Consider the following 27,177-nt stretch of genomic DNA (forward strand, 5'->3'; position numbering starts at 1 on the left):
TTGGGAGGCCCAGAGTAAACAGAGGGTCCATGGCTTTTTATTGGCTGAGTCCTTGCCGGGAAAGAAAGTCTTCTTGTTGGGCTTGGCTGTGGCTGCAGGGCATGAGAGCTCCCCCTGCTGATCTCCCAATTTTATTTAATTGGGGTTTCTGCTTATTATTTTTTATAGTATTAATAAAAATACTATATATTTTTATGCCAACATAAAAAATTGAAGTCTTATAATCATACCTCTCGGATGCAACAACTGATAATACTTTATTAATTTTTCTCTCTCCCTCTGTATATGTGTAATATGCACAAGTTATATATTAATATATATATTAGGAAAATGGTATACATACTGCTTTTCATGTTGCTTTTCTCCATTTAATAAATTTTAGGTGTTTTTCTAAAGCAGTATCACAGATGTAACTCCTCGTGTTTAACAGCTCAGACTGTCCTATTGTATGGATACTCCATATTTTATTTACCTTGACCCTAACTGATGGGAAATTAAGATGTTTATAATTTTTTCTTAATGAATTAACACTCAGGCATTTATATTTATAAATTATGTGTGATTTTATGAGATACAGTCTAGAAATAAAATTGTTGGGCCAGGATTCACTCACTTCACTGTTGCTAGTTTTTGCCAAAATGCCCTCCCTGTGATTTCAGCCCCCATCAGCAGTGTGTGAGAGTGCCTGTTTCCCAACATTGGTATGTTGATGAGATGGAGGGGGGAATGACATCCTATTTTAACTTGCATTTCGCTGTTTAGGCACGTGAGTGAACTTGGTCTCGTGGTTTTTGGCATTTGTGTCTTGTCTTCTGCAAGTTCAACAGGTGAAAGCATTCCAGAGATGCCCCCTTATTTTCAAATAAGTGATGATCGGTTATAAAACAGCACAGAGGGCTGAAGGGTCTCCTCTGCAGTGACGGTGTCCAGGATGTGACCGAAAGCCAGCAGAGGGCTCTGGCTTCACTGCTCTTCAGTGTGTTTCAGAGAAATGTGTTGAAGTGGTTAGAAACTGCTATTGGATGCTCTAGAAAGATGCCAAGAAGCTCATAGCATTCCCAGACATGCTGTGCAGCACTGTGAGTTTGAGACTCTTCCTGTCCCACCCCCAAAAAATTATCTTCCCTCAAGTTCCTGCTAGCCTAATATGTGAGTTAGAGAACAAAGGAAATGAGAAAATAAATGTTTGAAGGAGCAGGCTTTTCTGTTGTAATAAGACCTGTTTTTTAATTGGGGAAAACAGCATTTTCCCCTATGTTTTTTGAAGGGGGTATGGAATGACAGAGATATTCTTCTGTTTTCTCTATTACAGAGACACCTACACGTATGAACTCACCTTGCGAACTGACCTCTACACAAGAAAGCACACGCAGTGGTTTTATTTTCGAGTTCAGAACACCAGAAAGGATGCCACCTACCGCTTCACCATCGTCAACTTGCTAAAGCCCAAGAGCCTTTATACTGTCGGGATGAAGCCTCTCTTTTATTCCCAATTGGATGCCAAAACCCACAGCATCGGCTGGAGGAGGGAAGGAGATGAAATCAAGTACTACAGGAACAACTCGGATGATGGGCAGCAGCCCTTGTACTGTCTCACGTGGACCATTCAGTTTCCACATGACCAGGACACCTGCTTCTTTGCACACTTCTACCCTTATACGTACACCGACTTGCAGTGCTACCTACTGTCGGTGACAAACAACCCTGTCCAGTCTCAGTTCTGCAAACTCCGAACTTTATGCCAGAGCCTAGCAGGAAACACCGTCTACCTGCTCACCATCACCAACCCAGCCCGCACCCCTCAAGAGGCAGCTGCGAAGAAAGCTGTGGTCTTGAGTGCCAGAGTGCACCCCGGGGAAAGTAACGGCTCCTGGATCATGAAGGGCTTTTTGGACTTCATCCTGAGCAACTCCCCAGACGCCCAGCTCCTCAGAGATACCTTTATCTTCAAAGTGGTTCCCATGTTAAATCCAGACGGGGTGATCGTGGGGAATTATCGGTGTTCGCTGGCCGGAAGGGACTTGAACAGGCATTATAAAACCATTCTGAAGGAGTCTTTCCCCTGCGTCTGGCACACCAGGAACATGATCAAGAGGTGAGAGCTCTACCTGCTGCTCTTTCTCTGGATGCTATGAGCACTGTCTGATGGTGTGAGGTCTCCTCTGATGTTGGAGGACTGCGGTGTGGCTTTGGAGATAGTCTTCGCTGTTCTCTTTGCAGCCACGTGGGTTTGTTCATTTTCAAACTTTGAAATCATGTCTTATCATTCGGTTGAAACTGAGCATACAGCATTTCAGCTAGAGGCATTTCACTTATAAGTGAAGCGACTGAGTGGAAAAGGTCAGAAGTCAAGGAGTTCATAGGTCTTCTTGATGAAACATGTGTCATAATAATAATAATGGCACCTAATAATTAGACACTGCTTAGGTATGACAGGCAGTATTCTCAGTGCCTTCCCCAAGTGACCCATTTAATCGTCACATTCACCCTATGAGGTAGCACAATCAATATCCCCATTTTGTATATGATGAAGAAGTTAGGGCTCAGGAAGGTTAAATAACTTGCCCAGGGTCATACAGCTGGTTCTCTGGTTGCAGAGTATGAGTTCCTTATTGCCATCTTATATTGCCTCTCATAAAGAAAGAATACTAAATCAGTCTACATTTTCCAAGCCTTTGTAAAAACAGTTGAAGCCTATGATGTAATAGCACCCACCTTAAAGAAGCTTCCGTTTCACTGGAAATGAGACTGCCGCACATAAGAACATGTGGCCACACACACTTTCTCCCCACATCTGTGTGAAAGGCTGGGAGTGGTGTTGGGTTGGTAGGCAGAATAGCTAAGAGCTTGTAGAGCTTGTACCTGGGGGTCAGACAGGCCTGAGTCTGAGACCTGGTTTCACTACTGGTTGGTTCTGTGACCACTTCAGTGATTTAACCTCCCTGTGCTTCAGATTCCTTATCTGTAGCATGGGGATAGTAATGCCTGCCTTGGGTGCTTACCGTGAGGCTTCAATGAGATAATCCATGTAGTCTGTTTAGTGCAGTACCCTGCGCATTGTAAACGTGTGACATTGTTGTTATCCTCTTCTTCATCATCAACATAAAGAAGGTGACCGTGCTTGGAAGATTAAATGGATGTCCTGGTGATCAGGAGACAAAGAAGAGCTGAGTCTCAGAGGAGCTAGCCCTGGAATGTCAGAAACCAAGGCCTTCTTTGGTTCTTTTCCCTCCCTGCAATAACAGCCTCTCTCCTCCTCTTTCGACAGGTCTGCACTAGAGTGAGCTTTCTTTAAATAGATTTTCTCCACTTTCTTCTCAGTTTACACAAGGCCTTTCCATCACCCATTTCAAGTCCCTCTGACCAACTCGGGCAAGGAGAACCAGTGTCATGTTTCCAGCAGAGGCTGAGGTTGGGGACAGGGTCCTTTGGGGGCCATTAGGAGTTAAAATTTTCTTAGAAGGCAAAGTAACAACAGACATACTTAAGGAAGAGACTACAAAGGACCCTTGATTATTCTCATGCATTTGTATGTCCACTGAATCCTTTGCCCTCTCAATAGACTGCTCTTTTTTTTTTTTTCCAACAGACTTCTTGAAGAAAGGGAGGTTCTCTTGTATTGTGATTTCCATGGCCACAGCCGTAAGAATAATATCTTCCTGTATGGCTGCAATAACAACGATCGCAAATTCTGGCTTCATGAGCGAGTCTTTCCTTTAATGTTAAGCAAAAATGCACCAGATAAGGTAAGCAAGTAAGGTAACTTTCTGTCCATTGACAGAAGGGAGAAGGATAACTCACTGCTTCCTCTAGGCCGTGTTTGATTTGCTGCTTTGTATCTCTTCATTATCTGGGTAAGTCCCAGCAACCTTGACTTCAAAAATTTAGAAAGGTGTGGCTTTAAGGATTACTATGTATCCATCGACCAACAAAAAGATAAATAAAATGTAGTATATCTATACAATGGAATGTTATTTAGCAATAAAAATAGTTAAGTACTGATATGCTAGGACATGTATGACCCTTGAAAACATTATGCTAAGTGGAAGAAGCCAGACACAAAAGGCCACATATTACCTGATTCCATTCTATGAAATGTTCAGAAGAGGCACAACTATATAGACAGAAGCTAGTTGATTGATTTCCTGGAGCTGGTCCAGGGAGGGTGGTGTGAGGAGTGACTGCTAATGGGGACTGGGTTTCTTTTGGGGAAAATGAAAATGTTCTAAACTTAGGCTGTGGTGATGGTTGCACAAACCTGTGAATATATTTAAACCATTGAATTATGTGCTTTAAATGTGTCAGTTTTATGGTATGTGAGTTATATCTCAATAAGGATGATTTTTTTTAAATTGCTCTGGCTACTTTGCTGGGCACAAGTTCAAAGTCTTACTAGATGGAGTTCTCTGTCATTGTTCATCCTGTCATTGTCAGTGGAAGAAGGGATTGAAGGACAAACAAAATGCTAGTGTTATATGAGCCGCCACAGAAAAGTTCAGGTAATACAAGGTCACGTAGAACTGTAAGATATGAAAGGGCTAATGAAAACAGCTTGACAGTCCTTAACAGTCGACTGAGTAACAGCTCTGTGACAGCTGTGTGGGCACTTGTTTAGAAGCTGGCTTTCAACATCATGAACAGATCTGCAAAATGTAACTGTCATTAGAAAGAAGAAGTTAGGTTGGATTTAGAAAAGTAGTAAAATGATAGTGCATATTTTCTCACATAAGGACATACAGGACAAATATTTTGTATCTGCTACTCTTCTATGTAAGAAAAAGAAAAAGGAAGTTTTTCTTCATTCTCCCTCTCTCCCATCTTTCTTTTTCTTTTCCTTTTTTAGTCTTCCTATTTTTTTCCAGGGATCTCTCTTTTTTTTTTTTTTTTTTTTTTTTTTTTTCATATAATCACATCCAGAACCCAGTATCTAAAACAAAGAAAAGCAGATCTGCACTAATGGAAGCACGTGGAGGGCGTGGAAGCCTGCCCGTCCTGCCTCCTCCTGGTCGCTGCGGCAGGAGCTCCCCAGAGCTCCTCAGGAGAACCCCTGGATTTCAGAGAGCACAATTTAGAAATCACTGGGAGTGAGATGCCTTCCAAATGTCAAACATTCTCAACAGGATAAGTTAGGCTGGGATAGGTGCCAAGTATATGTTACCAACTCCAAAGGAGGAAGGAGTTGGGGGGGTCATGAAAGACAGTGGAGGATACTGAACTCCAAGCCAGGAAGAATGTCAGTGTGAGGGAGCGGGAGAGTTCTAGGCAGAGACTGTAGGGCTGGGACATACTCCAGTCGCAGATAGAGGATAAACCCAACTGGATCCAAGGGTTCGGGTTGGGGCAAGGTAGAAAATAAGTGTTAGAAAGGCTGGCTAGTGCCTTGAATGCTGAAGTAAGCTAACATTAGCTATCTTGATTGTGGTAGTGGTTTCATTGGTGTATACGTCTATCAAAATTCATCAAATTGTACATCTGAAATTGTATGTGTGTAGTTTACTGTACAGGAACCATACCATGATAAAGGTGTTAAAAAAAAAATAGAAAATGAAAAAAATTAAATAAAATAAGCTGACATTCCCAAGCAGGCGTTCAAGGAAGTCCTGCAAAGTGTAAGTTGGGGAAGAGAAGGAAGGGTTCATGGCAGTGAACATCAGAATGTAGAATGTAGAATGTAGTCCCTCCCCTTTGGAGGGTCACAGTCCACAATTACATGGTAAGTGCTCTGAGAGGTCCTGCAGAGGAAGCCTGTTAAGTTTGTTAAACCTTCATCCCCCTAACCACTGTGACTACAGAACTCAGTTTTTCCTCTGTAATATCTATTAGCATCACTTAGAATTAGTATTTTCTGGACCATACATTAGGAAATAATATATAGACCTGAAGGAAACCATTTTTGTATCATATTAATGAATCTTAGACATTTTACATTTGCCAGCTTACGATTAACAGAGGATTTGGATTTTTCTTTAGTTCTCTTTTCATAGTTGTAATTTTAAGGTGCAAAAGTGCAAAGAAGGAACAGGACGTGTTGTGATGTGGCGGATGGGAATCCTAAACAGCTATACCATGGAGTCTACCTTCGGCGGGTCCACCCTGGGTGAGCTCTCTTTGGGGTATCATAGGCCTGCATGGCAAAAGGGGAAACCAAGCAAAGCACTGGGGAGATGAAATCCCCTTGAATGTTGGGGAGATAACTGACCTAGAGGATTTTCTTGCCTGTGCCTTAATGCTAAATTTGAGAACCCAAAATATGAGTGCGAAATATAGTTGATAAGATAGTACAGCATAGTGGCTGCTCAGGACCTGGAATCAGGCAGATCTGGGTTTGAACTTCCTTTAACTGGCAGTGATAATAGTGCCTGCATTACAGGTCTGACTCAATGAGGCACTGCGTGTAAAGCACTTGGCAAAGTGCCCGCCACAAAGGAAAACCTCAGTAATTGTAGCCATCATAACTGCACACTTGTTCATTGTCAGAGATTCTTCTGAAACAAACTAAAACTAGGAGACCCAGTCCAGGAGCATAATATTTTAGAATCAGAGGTGGTGTTTTTAATGAGATATTCATAGATTAGATTTGCATTTGCTCATTAAGATTTAATGAGAAGTGTTATGGATTTTTTCCCCAGGCAATAAAAGAGACACTCACTTCACCACTGAGGATCTAAAATCCCTAGGTTATCATGTCTGTGACACCCTTCTGGATTTCTGTGATCCTGACCGAACCAAGGTAAAAATGGAGTGTCAAGAAATCTGGTGATGTTACTGTGATCAGTTTCACATGGGTCCAAAGTAAGCCCAGTGGGATTCTAGGTGATCTTTATTTTCCTCTTAATATTTTTCTGAAGTTTTTAAATCAAAGACAATTTGCTGCAAACTCTCAGCAAATGGTGGGTGAAACCTCACACTCCCCGAGGAGAGAGGCCCTCCCGCCAGCTTCCTCTCAGCACATCTCGCCGTCACTTCCAGGCTTACCCCTGGAGCACCAATTCTTGCTTCCCTTTCTCCTGTTTTAGAAAATCAGGTGTCCTTTCTCTTCTCCAAAACTACCCCTGCCCTTGGTGCACTTGCCAACCTCCCCTATGACCTCCCTGAGGTCCTGCCTCATTAATTACCTGCTCTGTTTTCTGTGACCACAGTTTTTTCCTTTCCTTCTTCTGCTCAACTGTAGATGCTTTCAAGCTGCCCCCATCCTAAGTCACAGAGGCCTCCTTTGGCCTCATTTTTCCAGGAGATTATTTGTTTCCCTTCATCACTCAGCTTCTCAAAAAGGAGTCTGTTCTGATGGTCTCTGACTCACCTCTTATACCCCCTGTGAAACATCAGCCCTGGGAGCACACGATATGTACCACTCTGGATGCAGCTATTTAATAAAAAATACTTAAGAGAATTTGACCACACATGGGGCCTGCATATTTGCCATAGGCCCAAATCTCAACAACCCCATTCTAACTTTTCCTTCCTTGCTATTCAAAAATAAAATAAACCTGACCTTTGCAAGAAGTTTATAATTGGCTGTAGTCAGGAAAAAGTGGCTAAAGCAATGTTCATTGATTTTCTGCCCTAAAAACACTTCTGTCTGTTCCTACAGCTCCTGTAACTTGCTGTTAACATGGCCTTAGGGGCCAAAGTTACAGCTTACTCATCTTTATGTCCTCAGCATATACTTAATAAATACCTGATTAATAAATAAAGGAATAATCAAAAATAGTTTTTTTCACTTCCGCAGTTCATGCAGTGTCTAGCAGAGCTTAAGGCGCTCTTACAACAGGAAATCCATAAGAAATTCAAAGATACGGATTTAGAAGGAAGTTGGAGTGACATCTCTTTGTCTGACATTGAATCCAGGTAACAAACTTCATTTCAAAGAAAAAATAGGTTCTAACTTTTTTTTAATTACTGTTTTGCTTACTCTCTTGTTTTGTTAGTTCTGCATCTCAGGTACAAAATATTGAGTAAATCATGGCAACTTAGCACACTTCATTCCTTCAACAACTATGGATCAAGTGCCTGTTCTCTGACAACTTTTTTTCTAGAAGCTGGAAAGGGTTAGGGAGATGCACAGGCAAGTAATGTATTGCTTTTAGGCAATTGTAAAGCCTTTGTCTTTTACTTCAAGGGAGATGCAAACCCTTTAGGGGGTTTTAAGTAGAGAAGTATCATGACCTGACTTTGGTTTTAGTTTCAGTAGGAATACTGAGGCTGCCATGTGGAAAATAGATTGTAAAGAGGAAAGTCTAAGCAGGGACACTCATTAGAAGGCTGTTGTAATACTATGGGAGAAAGGTGATGGTGGCTTAGACTCAAGCAGTAGTGCTTGGGGTATGGGAATTGGTTGGATTCTAGATGTATTTTGAAGTTTCAAACATTAAGATTTGCTTATGGATTGGATGTGGGACATGAGAGAAAAAGAGAATGACTCCATAATCGGTTGGATGGAGTTGTCTTTAACTGAGATGGTAAAATGAAGAGGGTGGAGAAGGTTGGGGGGTGGAGAAGGTTGGGGGGTGGTGAAGATAGGAAGCTCACGTTGGGCGTGTTCAGTTTGAAGTGTCTATTAGATGTCTAAATGGAGATGCTGAATAGGCAGTTGGCTATATGAGTCTGGAGTTCAGTGGAGAGAGGTCTAGTGGAGAGAGTCATCACAGGATAGATTGTATTTAAACCTTAAGAGTGGCTGAGATCCCAAGAGAATAAGTGTAGGCAGAGTAAAGAAGTGATCTAAGTCTGAGCTGGGTACCATAGCTGTAAGAGGTTAAAGAGACAGAGAGGAGCCAGCAAATGAATCTAAGAAGGAACCAGCAGGACCAAAAGAAAACCAGGAGAGTGATTCTTTTAAAATAAATCAGATCATATCATCCCTCTGTTCAAAACATCTTAGCATCTCTCCTGCTTCACTCAGATAAAAAGTCAAAGACCCTACAGTGGCCTACAAGACTATAGGATCTAGCCACCTGATACCTCTATGACCACCCTCACCCTCTCACACACTGCTACAGCTACACTGGCCTCCTCATGCTTCCTCACACTTTCCAGGTCCTCTCCTACCTCAGGGCCTTTGCACTGGCAGGTCCAACTGTTCTTCCCCCAGATATTCACATGGCTAATACCCTCGCCTCCTTCAAGTCTTTGCTTAATCATCAGCTTTTTCAATATGGCCTACTCTTCATTACTCTAATACTGAAACTTGCTCCCCTGCCTTTGCCCTCCTGCCAGTCCTCATCCCCTTTACATGCTCTGCTGCTTTTTTCCATAGGATCTTACCACCTTTTGTTATGTCTATTATTTATTGTTTGTCTCCCCTACAAGGTCAGGGATTTTGTTCATCTCAGTCACTTAGAAGAGTACCTGGCACATAGGGAGAGCTCAGTAAATACTTGCTGAATTCATTTAGTGTGTAGGATCCCAGCCCACTCTCGCAGTCTCCACAGCTATTTTAGGACACCCCTAGGAGGGGGAGTATTTTATAGGTGTGCCAGAACACCTTCTACTCCAGCTTACTGGCCCGGGTGCCACAAGCCTGCCCCACTGTCCTCAGTCAGAAGAGGGGGCCCTAATGTGGTTCTGCTGGCTAAGTCTCCCAAATGTCTCTTTAGGAACCTTAAACCAGACCGTCAGGCCAGGTAGGGTGCCCCATTCACCTTGTCGCCTCTTCCACTCTCCCAGAAGCCTTTGCCTAACTCATTAGGACCACCACACCAACCCGTCTTCGCTTTCAGCCTCAAAAACAAAATGCTCCCTGCAAATCCGCTCATACCCATAGGGCCCAGGGACAACCAACTCAGAAACAGCCTAACTGCGTTCTAAGTGGCTCAGCGGGGATGCTCAGATGCATCTAGTTAAGAATTATTGAAACCAATTCGCCAGCCTCTGCATCAGGAAGCTGGCTACCATGGGCCTCCACGGGGCTCCACCTGTCCCTTCTCACAGTCACACAGGAGATCAGAGTGTGCGTGCGGCAGCCCAGCTTGGGTTTGCTGTATGTGTGCACATACGTGGTTTTCAACATTTTCTGGAGCATACTGCATCTGATGCTTTTATGCCATTTATTAAAGTTTTCTGTTGTCTCCAACAGGGACTGCAGAGGCTGTTATCCAGTGGCTTCAAAGGCTACTCAGACTGGAAAAGCCTTGTGAGAACAGGGAATTGGGAATTAGATCAGAGACAAGAGGGCTTTCTTCCTGCTGTCTTGCTGTGGGGCTCCATATTGTGCCCTGATTGGGGGGAGGGGGAGCATGAACAGAATGAAAGGGCTGAGCAAAAGAACAGTTTGAAATGCTGTCTCTTCCCAGGAGATTTGAGTTTTGTGCCTAAGACACATTTTTATATATGGAGGACATGTCATAGGGCAGAGCTTTCAGTTCTAGCCAACCACACCCCAGGAAAGGGGAAAATACGATGTGACAGATAAGCAAAGGACACGACGCAGGAAGAAAGGACAGATTATCTGAGTCCTCACTCGTCCTCATCTTTGAAGAGAGGGGGAGGGGACAGTTTGTGGAGGAGACTTTAGATCCTTCTGGACATGCATGCAAATCTTCTGAAGGGGAAATTGAGGTGATAAAAGTAATACTCCTAATCTGTGACCTACAGATTCTTTGTTATTAAATATATGTATTTGCATATTCAACACATTTTTAGAGAGTCCCTGGGAGGATCCTTGCTCTCTGAACTGGTACCAGTCAGACAGGAATGAACGAGGCAAAGCCACTGCTTTCAGACAAGTCTCAGCCCCCCGGTATCCTCTAGGGCTGCTCATTAAGCCTCTCCCAGCCTCTCCCCGTCACTGCCAGGGGCAGCTTTGCCCATCTGGCCGGTGTTTCTTTTGCCACTTGGTTCACCTCTGCTTCCTGTGCCTGGTGCACTGCCTGGCATGAGGGAGCTGTTTAGAGTGAATGAATGAATATGCTTGGCCGGAATTCTTAGTAATTGAAACACAGACAGTGTAGGCAGGTAACAGACTAGGTCCCCTAATCCCGTGCAGCTGGTCTGGTAAATGTTTACATCCTAGACGTGGTAACAGGTATCTCCCTTTTTCCTTTCCTTTTGGAAACAGCACCAGTGGTTCTGACAGCTCCCTCTCAGACGGCCTCCCTGTTCACCTACTGAACATAGCAAATGAGGTGAGATTCTACAGACTCTTATGTCCAGGAAGTAGCAGCCTTTGAAAAAAAGCAGGACACTACTGGATAATTTGGTGGAATTTTCAACTTTCCTGGGATCTGCAAAAAGTATGGCAAGAGCACCCTAACTGGTTACCCTGCCCTGGAGTCTTTCATTTTGTCTTTATGACTTTATTTTTTTAATTTAGGGAGAAAAAATTATGAGAACTCCGTATTTATTCCAAAGTTAACTAAAAGTGAGGGGAGGAGTTTAACTAAAAGTGAAAACCATATTAAGAGATAGAGGTTGTTAAAAATGAGCCATACTTTTTTAAAAAAAAATGTTTCTTTGTTCATGTGGACTTAGGTAGTTTTTTAGACTTCCACATATTAAGTAATTTTTTTGCCCCAACCTGTCAGACATTTTCTTACACAGATGATATAGAGCTTTAGAAATAGCAAAAAACCTGTTATGGTTCATACCTGATTTCCTAGTTGCATTAAGTAACATTGCCATCTGTGGATGAGATTAGGCTGTGCCGGGAGGAGCCAGCCACGCCAGCCAGACTTGACCTTACGAGTTCTTCAGCTGGATTTGCAGCCCCATCGGTATAAGCTTCACCACACCCTAGGTGCCTGGAAAACTAGTCCTGGGCTGCATTTGCTTAATTATTAAAGTCACTTTGTGGTGACAATCTATCACTATCTTTTAACTACATAGCTAATAATCAGTATTGTGTGTCCCTGGTAATACTGCCATAAGTAATCTGGCTTCATGTTTTATATCACAGATAATTTGGTTATTGGTACAGGTACCCCTTTGGCAGTGTATCTATAACAGTGGGATTTGGGGGTGTTAAGTGGAGAGGGGCCTATGGTAAGGAGGTAACTGAACTGTTCTTTTGTTCTCCAAACCAACAACAGTTCAGCACCCTGAGGGCCCGCCTGCTGGGTTACCCATTGTGTCTTGAGCATTGCGTGGAAAGGGTGCTACATGTGGGTGGGCGGACCTCTGGATTCCTCAGTGACTAATTTCTCTGTACTCTCTGGAATAGTTGAATCAGAAGAAGAAGAAGATGTATAAGAAGAAAAAACGGAAGCCACTTCAGTCTAGGAAACAGCGAAATATACAGTATCAGAAAAATAAGTTGATGCAGGAGTCAGAGTTAACAGAAGAGGCCCCAGTAAGAGCGCTCTGCTGCCTACTTCTGCCGTCCGGTTAAAGGGTCTTCCACAGAGGGAGCAGGACAGAGGGCTAAGGTTTGCCCTAAACCAGAAAGGGAATGGGAAATGGGACAGGGAAGCTTTCTATTTGGATTTCAGATCTCTCCCCAGGGTCCTCTCGACATCCCTGAGCAGATATCTGCTTGGCCCACTAATCCTCCACTACACTCTGGTATAGCAAGTCTGGGATTTGACCAAGTCTAGATATCCAGAGCAAAGAGGTGGAACTGGAAATGTGGTGGCTGGAACTAGTACAGAGTTGCTGGGTCACTGAGGGATCAGGCCCGATCCTGGGCCAGGCTGAGGACACTCAGATACGTCCTTCGCAGCTGCCATGCCCACGCCGTACCCCTGCTTTCTAAAGACAAAAGTGCTTTCAGAGGTGGTACTTTTACTTCTGGGTGAATCGGGTCAAAATGAGCAGATTAAGTGCGCTAGATCAGTTGAAAAACATTCTCTTTGCAATCCTTCTAGGGAATGGCAGGGTTTGCATCTACTCTGCAAAAGCAGCCTGCTTTTTTGAAAAATTCAAAGAATACCAGTTCTTCAATGATGAAAAATGAAAAACCAAGGTTGAGTGAGGTAGTATTTTTGCTTGACTCTTTTTTTTAACTTACTCATGGAAAATTTATTAAAACATTTTTTGGATAATATATTTAAAGTATACTTTAATGATGATTCGATATACTTAAACATTGAGAAAAGATTGTCACCATTTAGTTAATTAACACATCCATCACCTCAAATAAATATTTACCTTTTTTTTTTTTTGGTAAGAACTCTTAAGTTCTACTCTATTAGCAAATTTAAATTGAACAACACAGTACTATCAGCTATAGTCACCATGCTACACATTAGATGTTCACACCTTAATCATCTTGTAACTGAAAGTTTATACCCTTTTCCCACCACTCGCCTATTTCCCCCAACCCCAGCCAAGCTCCTGGCAGCCACCATTCTACTGTTTCTTTGAGTTTGAATTTTTTTTTTTAAGATCCCACATATGAGTGCTACCATGCAGTGTCTGTGAGTGTCTGGCTCATGTCACTTAGCATAATGCCCTCTATCACGTTCATCCACTTTGTTACAAATGTTATTTTATTGATTGTTTCCTTTGCTGTGCAGAAGCTTTCCAGTCTTAGTCCCGTTTGTTTATGTTTGCTCTTGTTGTTTTTACTTTTGATGTCAAGACACAAAAAATTAATCCCAATGTCAAGGAGTTTACCCCCTATATTTCTTCTAGGAGTTTTACAGTTTGGGGTTTTAAATTTAAATTTTTAATCCATTTTGGGTTGACTTTTATGTATGGTATATGGTAGGGGTACCGTTTCATTCTTTTGCATGTAGATATCAAGTTTTCCCAACACCATTTATTAAAGGCATAATCTTTCCCCTGATGTTTATTATTGACTGCTTTGTTGAAAATTAATTGCATTTATAAATTAATTATACACATGAGTTTATTTCTGGGCTCTCTATTCTGTTCCATTCTTGACTGTTACAGATTCTCTGGTTTTCCCAATTAGTACGTCTCTCCTACAGGGTGAAAAATGCAATAGCCCTCTGTCACCCTTACTGTCAGTGCCCCGGGAGCAGGGGACATTAAAATTGGCGGGGACACTGACATTACTTTGGATCAGACACCACTGAAGTCTGATGTCATATATTGATGAATTGTGATTTTATACCAAAAACATGAGAGCAGGCTCCTTGACTATCCATCTATCCATTCAACAAATTGTATTGTGTAACTGCTACATGCCAGGCCATCTACTGGATGCTGGGAATGCAACATGGAACAAAACACTATCCCTGCCTCAGGGACCTTAGAGTCTGCTGGGGATTTTAACAAGTAAGCAGGAGGTTACATACAGAGTAGGATGCAGTGGAAAACAGAAGAAGCATCCAACCAACTTTTAGTACTTTGGAGTTTTGTGGCTATAAAATCCTTGCTTCTTTTATATATAAAAATAGGTTTGGGTCCAATAGTAGCTGATCCTTAGTGGATAGGATGCATTCCACCCTCCTCTTGTGGAATGCTGCCCTGTAGTTAACTTTGAGGTCCCACAGCATTCCACCGAGGTGCCCACACAGCACAGCTGTCTCTGTTCAGTATTGAGGGCCATTTGGTGTGTAGTGTAATAGTGGCAAGAGCCAAGCTATGAAGTCTGTCTTGAGTTCCAATTCCAGCCCCACTATGTAATTTTCCACGAGTTAGTTAACCACCCTGGGGCTCAGTTTCTGTATCTAAATTATTGGAGTAATATTTACATCATAAGGTTGTTGAGAATATTCAATGTGAAAAATTCCTAGTATATGGTAGGCATTCAATAAACATTAGTTTCCTTCTTTTCTTCAAATTACTATTTGTTTCCTGCCTCTTTGTGTGTTAGAGTATCATAATGAATCCACATGCGTGAATAAAAAGCACTCAGTGTGTGGTCTATGTAATCACACTTGTCCAAGTGGAAAACTTAGTGAGAATGTGTTTTATTTATTTCAGTCACAGGCAAATGGAAGAGACAGAGGCACCTCCCTGGACCCATCAGAAATGACCACCTTGATGTTGACTAAAAACAAGGAGAGAATGCAGGTATTTTGCCTAATATGTATACATGTATGCCAGAAATTAATTTTATTTGGTTTTCAGGTGTATTATGATTTGGAGGGGTGGTGAGCCACCGTCCACACAGGTACACCTTCTTGGATTTGTTCTGCTCAGATGTATGTACAAGGTAATTTGCACCCTCCGGCTACAAACCACCTGAGCGGCGTGGGGCACAGCCCATGAGGTACTGCAGACCCAAGGAAGCCCACCCAGGGCCCAAAGCTTGCCCTGGAGAACTTAGTTTTATTTCCGCAAGCATTTGTTAGGCAGTTATTCTGTTACTCGATGGCAACATTTCAGGCGAAAAGTGACAGTGAGCACAGCAGTTCTCAGCCCTTGGAGAGGTCAGCCACGCCTGGGGTCCCGCCATCAGCTGTGAGCTGTGCCTCACATCCAGCGTTACAGTGATCATTTGGTACCAAGGTTTGTAAATGATTTGCTTTATTTTAGAAGAATAAGTTAGAATGAATTCATATTTATCCCTATAATAACTTGTAGTTGCATATTCCTTCCTGAGATGGAGGGAAAAGAGGCAGAGAAGCAGCTGGTAAGTTGTGGTTTCACATAGCCCTGGGTGTGTCTGTGGGAAGGTGCTGCTCACGTGTGTCTGGGTGGAGCAAAGACTGAGGACCCCAGGTTAACATAGGTGGACTAGGTATAGTGGACACTTCTCTCAAGATGAAGTCCTGCTGTCTTCCCGAATCTGTTGCTTGGGAATTCTCGGGACAATGCTCTCATTTATCCATCAATATCTTATTGGAGAACCTACTACGTGTGGGACCTTTGAGGACTGTATGAACTGAGACCTCCCTGAAGGCCACGATCCTCTGGGAGAGGTAACAGGTAGACAGTCCAACCACCGAGATATAACGGAAACTGGGAGCAGTGACAAGAGAGGTGTAGACAGAGTCAAATCTAAGAGGATTTCTGTCCTGACACGCTAATAACTGATGACTAACCTCTTTCCTCATTCAGCATTCATTGCAAGACGTCTGTGGGTGGCTAAAACCATATCCCACAACTGAAACATGCTCATTAGGCTGTAACACGTAACTAGGGATTCAGTGAAACCAAACGTAATGGATGAATGCCATCCAAACCTTTACTTTCACTTCATTTTCTTAAAATTTCTCGTTTAATATTTCTGTAACAGAGATGTAGGCATTTAACTTCTGTGGCATATCAGACAAGCAGAATTTTAAAAAAATGGGGCAGTCTCCCACCTTATAAAGCAAAACAGCTTACAAAATGCAGACCCTGGCCTTTTCAGGGCATTTAAAATATTGCCCATGGACCTTTCTTTGGCAGTCTCAGGGATTAGGTCAAATGCTTGATTCACCTCTGCCCTGTAACAATGTCAGCTACTTTGGTATTTGGGGGGAAATGCAAATACTTCTCTCTGACTCTTAAAACCAGCCCCAACCGTAACTGTAACTTTAGGAATTGCAACATAAAGTGATTCAGCGTTTATATCTTGTTTGCACAGAGAGAGAAGCCAGGATTTGCAGTATCATGCTCTCTGAAGAGAAGCACAAACTCCAGCCAAGAGCCAGCTCCAGATATGAAGCCAAACTGGTCCAGAAACAGATACCCTGCCACAAAGAGAGGCCACACGGCCACAGTGGCATACCCATCCTTGCACATATACACCTACCCGTAGGGAGCCTGGGCCACGCCACACGGGCACTTCCTCGCTGTGTTTTGGGTTAGACATGTTTTGTAAGGAGAAAGGAAAGGGGTTGTGTGCTAGGGAACTGTGTTCATTTGTGGTGTACTATGTTGTGTGTTCATCATGCACTGTCCTCACACCATGCACTTACACTGCACATGGGCTCTCAAGATGTACACCTCATGAATTAAAATTTCATTTTATGAAAAAATAGTTTACTGCAATGTATAAAAAGGCTTCCCTTATCAGAAATTGAAGAGTGTGCTCATGAAACTATAACACAGATATACCTCAGTTTAACCAATAGGTAGTCTCTCAAAAATTATGTGCAAGTCAATTTTAAAAGATCAAACTGTGTTTTAAACATATTCTGGGAGTTTGCTGTCTTAAAAAGTCTTGTGTCAAAGCTTTCTAGCAATCAATGATCACTCAGGCTGGGGTATTTCAGGTTTGCTGAGGATGAGGTGTTCGCACATAGAGAAAACCGCTCAAGTATTATTACCTGGATGGAATTCAATGTTGCATGTATTATGTTCAACATGGTTATGTAATTTTTTTAACCCATTGATTAAAATTCTTTCTCTCCTACAAATTGTCCCCTTTGGTTGGTTAACTGCATAATCTTATGTGAATAGATATGTTAGATTTTACATCCCTCACAAGCACCAAGCACCAAGCACCATCTGCCAGCTACAGCCTGTCACGTCCACATGCTAGAGTCATGTTGAAGGATGGTCACTCCAGTTCATGCCAGGCCTCCTATTTTGATTTTACCTTCTTCCTTTCACATTGGATTGAGAGTTTCCTAGTATGTTTTTCGTTATCACTTTTAAACCCTTTCAGCCACCACCATTACCTGGCCGACTCGAGATTAGAACCAAATGGCAACACTTTTTAATCCCAGGGTCTGTATCTTTTTTTTTTTTAATAGACTTTATTTTGAGAACAGTTTTAGATTTACAGAGAAATTGAGGAGATGGTACAGAGAGCTCCCACACACTGCCCACCTTCCCCCCACCCCCCGCCATCCCTCACACACACTGTGGGAATCTTTTTAAAGGGAGTATCTGCCCACACTCTTTACAAAGGAGTTTGCAAATGACCTATTCCACACCTTACCCCTAAAACTATTAGCATTTTAAGTATCTAGAAAGCACCCAGCCAAAAGCCCACTTTTTATTCCTAAAAGGCTATCTTTAAAGGACAAATCCCAAAACAAAACTGTGAGGGCAAACCTTGTTTGAAAGTTGTTCAGAAATACTTGTTTTTGCTCCAGATAATTTTGGAGGAAGTTTAGAAAAAGCACCCCAGTGTGATATTTTTGGAATCAAAAATCAGACTACATGATCAGATTATTTTTTAAGTGCTTTTTGAGAGCAAAAAGCTTCTTGAGAGATGCGGTTTGGCTCCTAAGATATCAGAGGGGCAAAGAGGAGAGAATGCTACGCAGTCCAGGCACAGCCTCCACACCCAGTAACTGCTGAAAGGCCATGGCTGTGGAACCCAGTCAGCCCTGTAAAGGGGTAGCTGGCTTTCTTTAGAAAAGGTGGGCAAGTTTTCCTGTGTGGATTAGGAAAGGGTGCCCCACAGGGAATTTACATGCTGCAGCATTGAAGCCAGTGTGCCCATCATTCTCATTCTGCTTCAGTAGGAGGCTGAGAGAGGGGCTTCTGGCAAGAAACTTTAAAATGGTAAACAAAGGTAATTAACTCTAACTGTGTGAATGTGATAAATCTCAGGCTGCACGAGAAACAACCCAAAGCATCTTCAGAGGGAACCGTGAGAATGAAATCAGAGAAAAATAACATTTTAGTTGGATGAGAAGACAAGATCAACTGTACTTTGAACGGTTGTTGACAAAGGTTAAGAATATGGGGGAAATAATGTACTTTATACTGTCTTATTTTTTAGAGAATTTCATGCTTTGTGAATATAGTTTGTTTTCTTTATAAATTAAATGCATAGTCACTAACGAAAGTAATTTTTTTAAGATTCAAAATAGATTTCAGGCGAACACGTTTTCCTTAGAAGCCTCGCTTTTTGGACCATGAAGTCGTAATGGAGGTTCCCATTAGTGTACCCCTTTCTGGTTTTGACAGGTGATGGACGTCTAAACAGGCAAGGTGATCACCGTGGTAAGCACTACTCTACTCTTCTGAAGTTTTTGGTGGAACATTAAATATAGAAACTCTGTATAGACATAGTTTCCTTGAAAATAGAAATCCTAGGTGTTTTTTTCCATGTGGCATTTAAAAAGTACAAGAATTTTGTAGATTCGCTGGTACCCAGCCACTCTGAAACTACCGTTGATCACTGGCTTAGTCATATTGTCATCAAATTTGATCCCAGCTATTGGCAAAAATGCCGCTCAAAAGGTTCTGCTTTGCAGAAATAGAACTGCTAACTTCTGGTTTTCCAGGCTGTTCTCAGGCTAGTTCTGATTTAATTACCTAGAATAGCAGAGCTGTTTCCAGAGCACAGAGACTTGGCACCTTCCGCACAGGGTGACTTTGAAGCTGCTAAGCCTACTCTGGCCTTTGGAAACTACCAAGACAAGCCGTATGGCATGGCTAGGTTTAGTTCAGCTACACTCCACCAGTGACATTTCAGTCCATCTCTTAGTGGAATATTCCTGGGAAGGATGAGCTCATCTCTCTGAATGCTTGCTGAGAACCACCACCTTTATCCCCTTTTCCTCACCCTGATGCTGCCTGATAAATTTAAAAAGAAGCTTGGAATTTCTTTTGCCCTTTAGGTGGATTCCACCTTGACTCTGTGCAGCTGAGTCATGTGGTCTCTGCGAAACAAGCTTTCTTGTGAAACTGGGTTCAGAAAGGCATTATTTTAATTAATATGCTTACAGACAAAGCTATAGTGACAAAGTATACGCTACATGCCCAGAGTACTGCTTGCTTAATAAGGATCAAAGGAAAGGAGGATCCCTAAGAATATAGAGAGAAATAACGCTATGTAAAAATTCTGACTCCCTGCTGACACTCCTACCCTAAGATACGGGCTTGTCCCACAAATTCATCCATCAGAAAGAATGCACTCAGCAGTGGCTGACTTAGGCACTGCAGAGAACGCAGGGATGTGTGAGACTCCATTCCTGCCCCGTGCTTAAAACCCAGCTGGAGAACAGACTAGTGAACCAAAACCAGCCTGTCAGTAAGACGTTCTGCTATAGCTTTAGAATATCGTAGTGGGTTAGAGAGCCATGGGCTGAAATTTAAAATACCCGCGTTTGGATCCCACCCAGGCTTGAGGGTGAGGCGTGCAGCTGCTTAACAGCTCTGGACCTTTGTTTCCTGACTTTAAAGTGAAGTGACTCTAAGGTCTCTTCATTTTCAGAAAATCACATTTGTTTGAACACTTCCCCAGCTGTTGATCACAGATTGCAAAAAGGTGCTTGAAACAGCTTCCCTGTTTGGCCTGGGTCAGCTCTGTCTTCTCTCTGTCTTCTCTCAGTCTCTGGTCCTTGGGGAAACAAAGACACTTGGTTTCTGTAAATACAGCCCCTCACATCTTGCCCATATCAAGTTTGGCACAAGCCATCTCTCCCCTTTGGCCCCGGAACTGGCTCGATCGTTGGATTCAGTGACCAGAAATCACTTTGATAAACCCCTTCTCAGCAGAGCCCAAACTCCTGCCACTCCCCTTGGCTTCACTTCCTCCCCATTCAGCCCAGACTCCAGGGTGCATTACGTCAACCACTTTCTTGCCAGCACCCCAGACTCCTCACCCTCTGTCCTTCTGCCACATCTACCTGGTAGCTCCCCAACTTTGGCTTCTTCCTGCCACCCGTACCATCTGTCTTCTCCACTCCTACAGCCAGGCTGCCAAAATGGCTGCGGGAAAACGTCACCGAGTAAACCGGGGCCACCACTCCCGTATCTCCTCCAGCCTCAGAAATGTATCCTCTGCTTCTGAAACTGACTTCTCTGACCCTTCCTCCTCTGTGGCTATTTCACACCTCCTCCCCTTCCTCACATCCCCTGCTCCCTCCCTGCTACCTTCGTGTTACTTCCTAGCAAACAGTCTTGCTACCACACAGTGGTTAAGAAGCTGGGCTCTGGTGGGGGTTGGGGTAGGGAGAAAACTGCAGGTGAATTATGAACTCTCTTTAGTAGGTTTATTTTTGTACTAGTATTGGCAAAATGATTCTGAAACTACTTTAGGTGTATTATATGATTGGGCAAGTAAATAAATGTGTTGATATTGTTAAGCGCCAGGGTTCTCACTCTGGAAGAAGAAATGTACAAATATTTAGTGGAGGGAAACAAGAAAAAAAAAACCCTGTGGAAATGGACTGGAATAGGAGATATTGGCATGAACCCATGATTTCTAAAATATGTAGGTAAGTATATTCATAGATGTGTGTGTGTGTGTGTGTGTGTGTGTGTGTGTATAAAACACCACATATGTATCTATATTCAGCTCTGTCTAAGAGGGTCTAAAATCAAACACACCCCATTAACAGGAAGCATATTTTGCACTGAGACCTTGTTCTCTCATACTGTTCCCCACTAAAAGGAATCAGGGTTCATTAGAGAAATGGCTGCTTTCAGGGCTGGCGCATTGCAGATACGAGATGAGGAAGCTGGAACATTTTGTTATGCCAAAAGGTAAGAAAGTACTTAAAAAAAAATTAGGAGGCATGTCACAGGACAAAAGAGCCAGCTTGAAGGGGCTGCCCCCAGCTGAGTCTGGGATATTAGTTGCCAAAATGATTAAGGACATGAATAAATTATAACCCATTGAAAAAATTAGGAATCAATGAGTTCATATTAATGAGAAAGGAAAAGAGAGAGGAGAGAAAGAAAGTAGAATGAATGCTGAGAGTCAGACGGTGGTGTGGAGGGAGTACTGGAGTCGGGGTTGTCGTTTTGCAACCACCATTGTAAAATGACATCAGGCAAGAACCGTCATTGGAGGCTAAATTTAAGAGGAAATGTGAGGAGCAGGATATTTGCATGGTTTCAAAGTGTGTCCACTCAGATTGCTTGCTAGTTGTAAAGAAAAAATAGTAACTGTTTAAGGAAGAAATTGGACATCTTGACTGAGGGACCACTGAGAGACGGATGGACATAATGTGATTCTGACGTGACACCTGAGGACACATGTGCAGTATTCTGGCCAGAAATGCATACCCTGAATCTAATGATGAAATGTGAGACAAAGAAAAATAAGGGGCATTCTACCCAAAAAGAAAATCGAGACTCTGGTATCAAAATGCCTGGGTTCCAATGCTGGCTCTACTGGTTTTATGACCTTAGGCAAGTTACTCTCTCAAAGACTCAATTTCCTCATCTGTGAAATGGGAACACTAGCAGGACCCACCTTTCAGAGTTCCTGGGGGACAGGATGAGAGAACGCACATAATGTACTTAGTATGGTGCCTGACACGCTGAAGGCACTTGGTTAGTAGCCATCACTCTTGTCCACCCTGACTTCCCTTTCCTTTATTTTTAGAGAAAAACATGCCCAGCTTCAGGTTTAAGGCTAACCTTTTCACCTATGTTTCAATTCCATCTCTCCACCTTTTCTCAAACTTGCTGCATTGTTTTATTCCCTCTTCTGTATTTCTCTCTACCGGCAACATCCCCATAGCCCCAGAACACACCAAGCCTTTCCCATCTGGAAAGAAAAGACAAAACCTTCAGTCATGTCCCTGTGAAGTTTCCATTCCTTGCCATCTACACTTCCTGCCTTCTAAAAGTTCTCACCTTCCTTAATATTAACCCCCATTTATTGTAGACCCACAATGTGTCAAGAGCTTTCTTTACCTTATGCATGGAAGATAGATACCACGCCTGTTTCACAGATGAGAAAAGGTGGTCTCCCAGAGGATTTGAACCTAGATCTGCCTCAGTCTAGAATTGTCCAGTTTGCAGCCACAAACCACAGGTGGCAATGGAGCAGTTGAAAGGGGGCTGGTCCAAACTGAAATGTGAATATGCATCAGATTTCAAAAACTTAGTACCAAAAAAAAAAAAGACTAAAAATCTCATTAATATTTTATATTGATTGCATGTTGAAATCATATTTTGGGTGAAGTGTATTATTAAAATTAATTTTCCCTGTTTCTTTTTACTTTTTTAATGTAGCTACTAAAAATATTGAAATTATATATTGTGGCCAGACTTATAGCTCAACTGGACACCCTGTTCTGGAACATTCATCGCACAATGCAATATGGCGGCTTATCTTTTGAGACAACATTCAGCTTAGCTCCCTGAATGTGTCCCGGGGCTTCTTCCTCTACATACCCTACTTGTAAGCCTTAGCACCTATAACCCATGATGACACTGGGTCAGGCCTCCTACACCCCAGCCCACGAGGTCCAGCTGTCTCCCTTCCATCTCCACTTGGTTTCCCTTGTACCTCAAAGGCAACACTTCCCAAATGGAATTACTCTGTTACCTTTTTCTTAAACCAGAGCCTCCCACTGTCTTCTTGCTCTCAGTAAACAGTGCCACCATCATTACCATGCTTGTAACCCTGTACCTCCACATGCAGTCAGGTACCACTGACTCTACCTCCTAAGTAAATCCATAAACTTCTCTCTACCCACTCAGTACAGGTTATCCTCATCCTCCTAAACTATTAAATCTGGTCTCCCAGCTGACCCAGAGTGGCCAAGTCAAGCCCATTACAAGGCCAGTCCGATCACTCTGGTCCGCTTGCAGGTGCCCATCTCTGACATGGCCCTGCTGGCCCCCTCAGCCTCCAACATTCGCTATGAATCTGGAAAATTAACTACCCCTCTCAGCTCACTCCACACCCCCCACTTCATTACTTAGCAAACACCTGTCATCTTTCAAGACTCAGCTCAAATAGCAGCCCACTCTGCAAAGCTGGTCTTGATGCTGTTTCCCAGGCAGAAGCCACCAGCCCTTCCTTTGCCTCCTAGAAACTTTGACCTCAGTTACCTGAACACTTCAGCGCACCAATCTGTTTCCTCATCTGCCTTTCCTAACTAGAGTGATCTCAATCACAGTCCGCAGGAGGAAAAACAATTCAAACAAAACACGGTTATTGCTTCATAAAAACAAGGAATCCAGATGTAGGGCAGCTCCAGGACTGGTTAATTTATTCAGCAGTTCAACGGCATCATCAAAGATCCAGGCCTTACCATCTTCCAGCTCTGCCACCTTCAGTGCCAGCTTTGTCCTCAAGTTACCGTGTGTGGCTGCAGCAGATCGAGGCAAACCACCAGGTCCAACAACACTCAGTGAAAGAACGTCTGTTCCTGTGTGTCTTTCTTCTTTCTTTAACTTTTTATTTTGGAATAATTTTTGGTTTACAGAAAAGTTGCAACAATAGAGTTCCCATATACCCCTCACTCTATTTCAGTTTCCCCTACTGTTATCATCTTACCTCACATGGTACATTTGCCAACACAACACTGGTACATTGCTATGAACTGAACTCCAGACTTCACTCAGATTTCACCAGTTTTCCCTTTAATGTCCTTTTTCTGTTCCAGGATCCAATCCAGAATATCACATTGCCTTTCACTGTCCTGTTTCCTCTGGTCTGTGACCGTTTCCCAGTCTTTCCTTGTTTTTCATGATTTTGACAGTTTTGAGGAGCACCAATTAGGTATGTTGTAGACTTGTCTGAAGTCCTTATGATTTGACTAGCGTTATGGGGTTGTGGAAAGAAGGCCACAGAGGTGAAACGCCCTCTCATCACATTATATCAGGGGCACTTGCTGTCCACGTGACATCACTGGTGCTGGCCAGGAAAGCCTCCTAGAAGCCCTGGAGAGGATTTCCCCTCATGCCTTTTATTATTGTAAAACAATACAGATTTATTATAGAAAATCAGAGGGTCAGTTAGGCAAAAATAAGGAAATTAAAACCCGATATTGCTATCACCCAGAGAGGACCATAGTTAACACCTTATATTCTTTTTTTAACTGAAATACAGTTGATTTACAAATTAACACCTTATTTTGTATCTTTCCAGATCTTCTTTCTTTTTCAAAAAATGTATTTTTGTTAAATGAGATCATACTGTATACACTGCTTTATAACCTACTTTAATTAACAGTCCTCACCTCTCAGGTAAGTTTCTGTTTTTGAATTATGTAAATAGAGTAGCTATTCCAAACATAATATTAAATCGTAAAAAGATGTAATCCAATCTCCCAGCATAAAAAATCTTAAACCTGCATATTGAAAGATCACACCTGGTCTCAGAAAAATTAATAACAATAAAAATAAAACTGCACTAAGACATGCCTTACTAAGTTATTGAAATTCAACGTGAAATTAAGTCATCCAGGCAAATAGACTTAAAATATTAATATGCATATATTAAAGGAATATATTTTCCCTGATCCTTTTTTGAAAAAATCTACTAGAAAATGAACTCTGATCAACCAAGAGACGAATGGAGACAACTATACCAAAAGGATTCATGGAAAATATTAAAGGCATTTATTTTATGCTAGTCTTGGGACTTTTTTAAATGTGAAAGCTTTTTATTATAAAACGGAATAAAAATTTTATAAACTTAGCAATGGGTTAACTATATTTAATATACTTTTTTAATTGTAGTATAGTTGATTTACAATGTTGTATTAGTTTCGAGTATACAGTATAGTGATTCAGTTATACATAACAAATATTATTTTTCACTATAGGTTATTATAAGCAATTGAATATAGTTCCCTCTGCTGACCAGTATGACCTTGCTGTTTATCTATTTTTTTGTTTGTTTTGCTTTTTTTGGGGGGGGGGGAGAGTAATTAGATGTATTTGTTTATTTATTTAATGTAGGCACTGGAGTTTGAACCCAGGACCTCCTCCATGCTAAGCATGCACTCTACCACTGAGCTATACCCTCCCCTGCTATTTATCTATATTATATATAGTAGTTTGTATCTGCTAATCCCAAACTCCTAATTTATCCCTCCCCCCAAACTTTCCCCTTTAGTAACTGTAAGTTTGTTTTCTATGTCTGTGAATCTGTTTCTGTTTTGTAAACAAGTTCACTTGTGATACTTAATATATTTATAAAACTAGTTGAAAGAGAAGGAGGGGTAAATGTGAAAAGTAGGGTAATGATGCTGATTTCATAAAAAGAAATGTAAAGTTGATAAATCAAGTAATAGAAGTATATAAATATATTTAAAGATATAAGTGTGAACATAATGGACACCATGTGTGAACACTTTGAAATACAAGAGTACAATTATGTGGAACCAGGCAGGCAGGAAGATGATGGAGATGAGGAAGGAAAACAAGTGAATATAAATTTACTTTTCAGCATTGCTAAGAGTAGGGAATCAATAGATACTGTCTAATCAAGAATAAGGTATTGTATACAAAGTTGTGGTCATCAAAATAGCCACTATATCTACAACAGAAACCTCTCAAATATACCAACACACACCAAAAAGGAAATGGTTCATATGGTGAAAGTTTACTTTTGAGCTATCAACAAAAAGCTACTTTTAAAGTTGTAAACACTTCTTTAAAATGTTGTAAAAAAAAAAAAAAAAAAAACCTGTACAGTAAAATAACAAAACTATGGCCAAAAGTATTTGTCATATCAAGAAATGTAAATCAGCTAAATACATCTGTTAAAAGAAAATTTTCATCATGAATTTGATCTGAGGTTGGTCAATCCCAGGGATGCAGACCCCACGGATACTGCAGGACAACTGTAGATTTTCAGGTTGAATCAAAACAAAACCCACCAAGTATATGGCATATACAACAGACACACCTAAAACAAGGAAACTAAGAAAGATGGAAAGTGAAAGGGCAGAGGAGCACTATGCAAATGCAAACAAAAGAAATAAGGGGCCACAGTCTAAGCTCCAGATAAGATAGAATTCAAGGCCAAAAGCATTTAACAAGACACATTGTCTGAAAGTGTGCTGTACACAATGAAGCTCTAGTAGTTACAAATTCTCTATACCAAATAACATTGTATCAACATTTATAAAGAGAAAACTGGAAATGCAAGGAGAATTAGATACACATTAATATGGGAGCTTTTATTTCACCTTTCTTTGATCAAGCGGACAAAAATAAGTTAAAATACGCACACAACAGTAAAATCTGGGGGGGGGGGGAGTCCTTTGCAAATAAATGCTAATGGAATACATTAAAATCACTCATATATTAAGCCATAAAGCAAACAAATAAATTTATAAATAAAATCCCAAAAATCAAAAATAGAAAAGGCAACATTCTCTGAACAGAAAACAATAAAACTAGTAACCAATGTTATCTGGGAGGTAAAAAGAAAAAGTGCCACTGAGAAATCAAAAAAGTTCAAACAAATCTTAGGTCAAAGAAGAAATTGAAACCAAAATTGCTAACTATTGAAGAACATACTAGAATCTATGAGCTAAAACAGTGCTCAAAAGGAAAGTCATACTTCAGTGTTTACAGTCATGAACACATCTATGGTAGGCAGAATTCTAATGGTCTCCCTCCCCCACCAAGATTCCCATCTTCTGGTTATTTAATCAAACACTAATCTAGGTCCTGTTACGAAAGGATTTTGCAGATGGAGTTACAGTTCCTAATCAGCTGACATTAAAATAGGGA

General features: G+C 41.7%; 1 protein-coding gene across 6 annotated transcripts in view; it reads left to right on the forward strand.

Annotated features, from left to right (window-relative positions):
* AGBL2 (AGBL carboxypeptidase 2) overlaps positions 1-25,756 on the forward strand; it is a 41,263-nt gene extending 15,507 nt beyond the window's left edge. Inside the window, exons 9-18 of one of the 6 annotated variants that reach the window (XM_010964530.3) lie at positions 1,313-2,095; positions 3,590-3,746; positions 5,971-6,097; positions 6,630-6,730; positions 7,730-7,848; positions 11,057-11,123; positions 12,158-12,286; positions 12,801-12,908; positions 14,830-14,919; positions 16,421-25,756. In XM_010964530.3, coding sequence (XP_010962832.2) covers positions 1,313-2,095; positions 3,590-3,746; positions 5,971-6,097; positions 6,630-6,730; positions 7,730-7,848; positions 11,057-11,123; positions 12,158-12,286; positions 12,801-12,908; positions 14,830-14,919; positions 16,421-16,594 — 1,855 coding nt within the window. In that variant the 3' untranslated portion in view covers positions 16,595-25,756. Of the gene's footprint in view, positions 1-1,312; positions 2,096-3,589; positions 3,747-5,970; positions 6,098-6,629; positions 6,731-7,729; positions 7,849-11,056; positions 11,124-12,157; positions 12,363-12,800; positions 12,909-14,829; positions 14,920-15,048 lie in introns of those variants that run through there. The other 5 variants (XM_045524087.2, XR_012509590.1, XM_045524088.2 and 2 more) reach the window with 5 other exon arrangements.
* The last annotated feature ends 1,421 nt before the right edge of the window (positions 25,757-27,177 follow it).

Source organism: Camelus bactrianus, chromosome 10 (genome assembly GCF_048773025.1).
Source record: "Camelus bactrianus isolate YW-2024 breed Bactrian camel chromosome 10, ASM4877302v1, whole genome shotgun sequence".
NCBI classification, from domain to species: domain Eukaryota; kingdom Metazoa; phylum Chordata; class Mammalia; order Artiodactyla; family Camelidae; genus Camelus; species Camelus bactrianus.